The following is a 6,011-nucleotide window of genomic DNA, read 5'->3' as shown; positions in this document are numbered from 1 at the left end:
TGGGGACTCCACCACCTCCCTGGGCAGCCTGGTGGAATCCCTCACCACTCTGCCAGGAGATAAATTCTTCCTAAAATCCCCTCAAAACCTCCCCTGGGGCAACTTCAGCCCATTGCCTCTCATCCTATAGCTAGTAACTTGGGAGCAGAGACCGACCCCACCTCCCCGGACCTGTCTCTTGATAACTCTGCTCTTCTCCTCCCTCTCCCCGTGTCTTCCTCCCGCAGGTACGCGGTCATTGCCTACGGCTGTGCCAGCTGCCCCAAGCTGACCTGTGAGAGGGACGGCTGCCAGACAGAGTTCTGCTATCACTGCAAGCAGATCTGGCACCCCAACCAGACGTGCGACATGGCGCGCCAGCAGCGGGCCCAGGCCCTCCGCGCCCGCACCAAGCACACCTCGGGCCTCAGCTACGGCCAGGAGTCTGGGCCAGGTATGGCTTCCCCCTTCTTCTGGTCACCCCCGGGCTGCAGGGACCCCCGTGATGCTGAGAAAGAGCCACCTGCATGCCAAACTCCCCCCCTCGTGGTGGTCCCCAAAAAGGGGCCTTCATGTGGAGAGTCGGGCAACGCGGCGGCGTGGTGGAGGCCCCGTCCCTGGGGACGTTCAAGATCAGGCTGGATGAGGCTCTGAGTAGCTTGATCTAGTTGGAGATGTCCCTGTTTATGGTGGGGGGGTTGGACTAGATGACCTCTGGAGGTCCCTTCCAGCCCAGATGTTCTATGAGATGTTGGCTGGGAGGTAAATTGCAACTCCCCACCCGTTAGCAGAAGCAGCAGCAGTTTATGTACAGCACACATATAACAAAGAAACTCCAAACAATTGGTTGGTTGGTTTTACATCACACAAATCCTTCTGCTCATGCTCCTTCGGTTCCTTAATTCATTAGACTATTACCTAATTGATTGTACTATTACCTAATTCATTATGCTAAGGTGACCCGACATTTGCATTTAAATTCTCCTCCTAGAGCTGTGGGTTTTCATATTAAAATCACCCCAGGTTATCTCAGGGACACTTTGGATGTTGATCTTTGGCCAAATCTGTCTCTGCTTTATGTAAAGAAGCCAGAATGGGGCATTATCTACAAAGTCTGACAGGATTTTACTGTCTCTAGATACTGCTCTTTATTACTGTGTCTCGTTTCTGGTTATTTTAACCTCCAAGGTCATTCTGTCCTTTAGTCTTAGGGGCTTTTCTGTTCTTGTTATCCTGGTTTCAGACCAGTTTGTTTTATGCTTATTCAGCCAAAAAGTTTTTAACTCCATCTTTCTCATGTCACCATCAAAGCTGGGGGGTGTCTGTGCCCTGTGGGGCACACTGCTGCCCAGCTGAAGGTCCCCAGCAGCCACCACTGAGACTGGCTGTGAAACTCCAAATCATTTCCCCTTCCTGGGAGCTTTAGAACAGATCCAACAGGCTCCTCCAACAACCCAAAACAGATCTGTAGGTGACAGTGTGCTTTGGGTCCTTCACAGCAGCTCATCCAGCCAGGCTCGTGGCTCTTCTGATCTTGGATGTTCTCACTGATCTGTACCCTGAACAAACAGATGCTTTTTATGCTCACAGCTTCAAATTTGCCTGCTGTGGTAGTAAAAAAGTAGCATTAATGGGTAGCTGAGCGTGGGGAGCTTTGCTCTGGGCACTGGTTGGTGTTAGAAATGTTAGATACAGAAAAAAAATGCCAGCCTGCAAGCTCCTACACTGCCTGGTAGGAGCTGCTGTGTCTGCTGAGTTCATGTTCAGTAAAAACAACTGCATTGGCTCTGGAAGTGGGCACCAAGGCCGTTTCAGAAAGTCCTACCCTAGCCCCAGACAAAACACCCATTTTTTTTTTCCCCTTCTGTGTCAGGAATGCAAATGTTAAAACACTTACTTAGAATGGAACTGTGGTGGGTGGTTCAGAGGTGGCTCAGTGGTATGTCGAGGTTCAACGTGCCCCAGTTAGAGGGCCCTGGTAATGGACAGCATAGACACTACCCCAGCCTGTGGTGCAAACCAGCAAGCAAAAAATAGTTTCCAAGTGGTTTTTTTTCATCCTTTTAAAGTAGATCCCTGCCAGGAAGAGCTTAGCACTTAGCCACTGAAAGGGAGGTTCTTGAGACAGTGGTTTTTCCCCACCCTGTTCTTGCTGGATTCAATATAGTGATTAATAAGGTGTGAGCTGGTCTCAGCAGCTGGATTTCATATTGTCAGGGGTTGCAGAGGCTGCCAGCAGAGCCCTGAACCACAGCACAGCCATTGCATAACTGGGATCAGATGATGCTGGAATTAAGGAGGAGATGAAGGCCCCTTCTCCCACTCTGCCAGCAGCAGGCTGGGGACACTGGACTCCCGTGTGCAGCCCTAGACCCTGTTCCCCTTTTGGCTGCTTTTGAACCCAGGTTTGGAGTTTCTCCGATGTTCTCCTGACTGTTCTGTCATTCTTGGCCCATGAATCACCTCAGTGGAGCAATTTAGCAATGGTTCATTCTTACACTGTTGCCTTGGCTGGCACAGGGCAGGTATGGCTCGTTCCCAGCCTTTAAGCATGTTCTGGAGTACATCCCTGTCATGGTTGAACCCCAAAACCAGCACAGTCCCATTCAAAGCCAGAATAAGCTTTTAAAGTGTCTTTTCTCAGTCCCTGCTGTCCAGGCAAATGGCTTTGGTGGGCTCTTTGTCATCCATATTATCTCCTCACTCTGAAGATGGAACCATCCCCACTTGACCTGTGGTTGCCCCGCACAGCAAACAAGGGTTTGAGTCCATAACAAGATTCCCCTCGTTGATTCTCCATGCTCACAGCCCCAAGCCCAACTCAATGCCATGTTTCCTCCCCCTAGCTGATGACATCAAGCCATGCCCACGTTGCAGTGCTTACATCATCAAGATGAACGACGGGAGCTGTAACCACATGACGTGTGCCGTGTGTGGCTGCGAGTTCTGCTGGCTCTGCATGAAGGAGATCTCAGACCTGCATTACCTCAGGTGAGGAGGGGAGCAGCACAGTGAGGGTAGAACACACTTCTCTGAGGCTGCTGGAGAAGTTCCCTTCGTGTGCTGGCCTTTCATCCTCCTGCCTCTCCAGTTGGTCAGTCAAATTTGCTTCTTTCTCACCCAAAGATCTGAACTTACTCCCCGTGTTACAGTAGGAGGATGATCTTCCATGCCAAGAAAAACTCCTCCTGGTACCATTGCATTTGAGAGCTCTTAGTGTACTGAATATTAAACACAGTCCCAGTAGTGTGACAATCACCTTGATGAACAAATTAATCTTGATGGAGGGAAAAAGAAGGAAACCTTTTTTATGTTGTCTATTTGCTTCCTAAGTTTTGGGGTTTGTTCATGTGGAAGCTCAACTTGAGGTTCTCGGGAGCACTTGGGAATTGCTGTGGTGTTAATGTCATTTTTTTTTCCTTCTGTTAAGCCCCTCTGGCTGTACATTCTGGGGCAAAAAGCCATGGAGTCGTAAAAAGAAGATTCTCTGGCAGCTGGGCACGTTGATTGGTGCTCCTGTAGGCATCTCCCTCATCGCTGGCATTGCCATTCCTGCCATGGTCATTGGCATCCCCGTCTATGTCGGGAGGAAGGTAAGTGTGGAGAGCACAAGGTTGGAACTGAGAGATCTGGGGCTTTTGGGGCATTCTCTGTACTCAAGGCATCTGAGCAGAAATGTGGAGCTGATATGAAGGGTGGATCAGTTGTCTCTCCTTCTCTTTGTCTTATCTTCTGGGCTTTGTGTGAGGAGAGGGAAGGTGGTGGCTGATAGGGAGAAGCTGAAGTCCTGTCAACCCCATTTTTGAATTGCTTTTGAGCTTCTGCCTTGAACCAGGAGCATACAAGGAAACACCTGGTCCCTTTTTAGCACATCCTGTGATGATGGGCTCTGTGGGACAGTGGCTGGACCCTGAGCATCATGTTTTGTTTCCATGCTGACCTGCTGCTCCAAACTGCATCATGCTGTTGTGTGTCTGTGCTGATGAAGAGGTGTTGAGAGGGAGGAAATGGCTGGGACAGTGGCTGGACCCTGAGCATCACGTTTTGTTTCCATGCTGACCTGCTGCCCCAAACTGCATCATGCTCTTGTGTGTCTGTGCTGATGAAGAGGGGGGAAATGGCATTATTGCAGCACTGTATTTGTAGCTGCTTCCTAAACACAGATCAACCTCTAAATGTGATCTGTGAGGACATCTGTGGTCAAGATGAGGTTCTTCAAGGGCTAATGCAGCCAACAAGGCTGTAAAATCACAAGCTTATGAATGCTTCCTGCTGGTGTTTGCTCGTGGCCAGGCTCTGTTCTCACCTGGTGCTTCTCCTTCCATCAGATCCACAGCAGGTATGAGGGAAAGAAAACCTCTAAGCACAAGAGGAACTTGGCCATTACTGGTGGGGTCACCTTGTCTGTCATTGCCTCTCCAGTCATCGCTGCTGTCAGTGTTGGTAAGTGGGCACAGTCCCTTTCCCTGCTGGTGGGCCAGTAGTCACTGAGACAAGTGGGTAGCCCAGCCCTGTGAGATGGGGGTGGCCAAAGGGCAGTCTGCAGACTGGTGCTGTGTGCTCCTCTGGGCATCTATCTCCATTTCACATCCAGGCTGCACGTCCCCATGTGCTGGAGCTGGCCTGGAGCCAGCACTGGGCTTGTCTGGAGCACCAGTGGCTTGTGCCACAGCCCGTGCTGGAGCCCTTTGATACACAGAGCTGTCTCTTACCCGTGAGCTGGTTTGGTGGCTGGTGTCCTGGGGGCTCAGCTGAGGCTGTCTGCACTCTTGGGGTCCCCTCCCTCTGCACTGCAGCAGCACTGGGTCTGCCCAGCTGTGAACTAAGACCTTTAAAAGCGACACGAACACAACCGAAAGACTCCCTGCCCCAAGGAGTCCTTTCTGCCTGCTCAGCTCAGCCTTAAGCTGCTCTTAACTCAGCCATCCCACTCTGCTCTCCAGGCATTGGAGTGCCCATCATGCTGGCCTATGTCTACGGCGTGGTGCCCATCTCTCTGTGCCGAGGAGGGGGCTGTGGGGTGAGCACTGCCAACGGCAAGGGCGTCAAAATCGAGTTCGATGAGGACGATGGACCTATCACAGGTAATGGGATCACTGGTGGAGGGAAGGGGGGAGGCAAGACCCTGTCATTGCCTTTTGTGGGAAATAGTAGGAGGTCTTCACATTTCCCAAATCTGAATAAATATCTGCTTATCAATATCTAAAGGGTGGGGCTAAAAGGCTGGGGCCTGACTCTTGTCAGTGGTGCCCAGCGACAGGACAAGGGGCAATGGGCACAAACTGGAACCCAGGAGGTTCCACCTGAGCAGGAGGAAAAAATTCTTTGCTGGGAGGATGGCAGAGCCTGAAGCAGGCTTCCCAGAGAGGTTGTAGAGTCTCCTTTCTCTAGAGAGATTCCAAACCCACCTGGATGCCATCCTGGGCACCCTGCTGTGGGTGCCCTGCTGGAGCAGGGGGGCTGGACGAGATGATCTCCAGAGGTCCCTCCCAACCCTCACTCTTCTGTGAGCATCTCTCCTTACCTGGGCTTGGCTAGAAGCAGTTATTTGCTTCACTCTTCTGCTGGTGACCAGCTGTGTAGCACTCAAAGTAAACTCTCAGCTCTTCCCTGGGCTGAGACACGTGCTGCCTGCTCTCCACCCGCTTCCCTTGCTGCCTCTGACTCCTGTGCTCCCTCTCCCCGCAGTGGCCGATGCCTGGCGAGCCCTGAAGAACCCCAGCATTGGTGAGAGCAGCATTGAGGGGCTGACCAGTGTGCTCAGCACCAGTGGCAGCCCCACGGATGGGCTCAGTGTCATGCAGGGCAACTACAGCGAGACCGCCAGCTTCGCTGCCCTCTCGGGTGGCACCCTGAGTGGAGGGGTCCTCTCAGGAGGCAAGGGGAAGTACAGCAGGTAACTCAACTGGTGGGCAAGGGGTGGCTGATGGGCACAGCAAGGAAAAGGTACAGGCTCCAAGTAGCCTTTTGAGTAGCCTTATTTTGGGGAGCTCTCCAGGGTTGTGAGGGGTCCTTCTTTGACTCGGGAGATA

At 52.0% G+C, this 6,011-nt stretch overlaps 1 protein-coding gene across 1 annotated transcript in view; it reads left to right on the top strand.

Moving 5' to 3' along the window:
• The window catches only part of RNF19B (ring finger protein 19B), a gene marked incomplete at its 5' end in the record, with an annotated part of 11,958 nt that extends 6,038 nt beyond the window's left edge, over window positions 1–5,920 (top strand). The window contains 6 exons of the mRNA XM_008935326.1: window positions 228–433; window positions 2,826–2,970; window positions 3,410–3,572; window positions 4,308–4,422; window positions 4,923–5,063; window positions 5,668–5,920. Of these exons, the coding sequence (XP_008933574.1) occupies window positions 228–433; window positions 2,826–2,970; window positions 3,410–3,572; window positions 4,308–4,422; window positions 4,923–5,063; window positions 5,668–5,879 (982 nt within the window). The remainder of the gene's footprint in view (window positions 1–227; window positions 434–2,825; window positions 2,971–3,409; window positions 3,573–4,307; window positions 4,423–4,922; window positions 5,064–5,667) is intronic.
• Between the last annotated feature and the right edge of the window lie 91 nt (window positions 5,921–6,011).

This window comes from Merops nubicus, unplaced genomic scaffold (genome assembly GCF_000691845.1).
Source record: "Merops nubicus isolate BGI_N331 unplaced genomic scaffold, ASM69184v1 scaffold14762, whole genome shotgun sequence".
Classification (NCBI taxonomy): Eukaryota; Metazoa; Chordata; class Aves; order Coraciiformes; family Meropidae; genus Merops; species Merops nubicus.
This window is presented reverse-complemented; position numbering and strand designations above follow the sequence as displayed.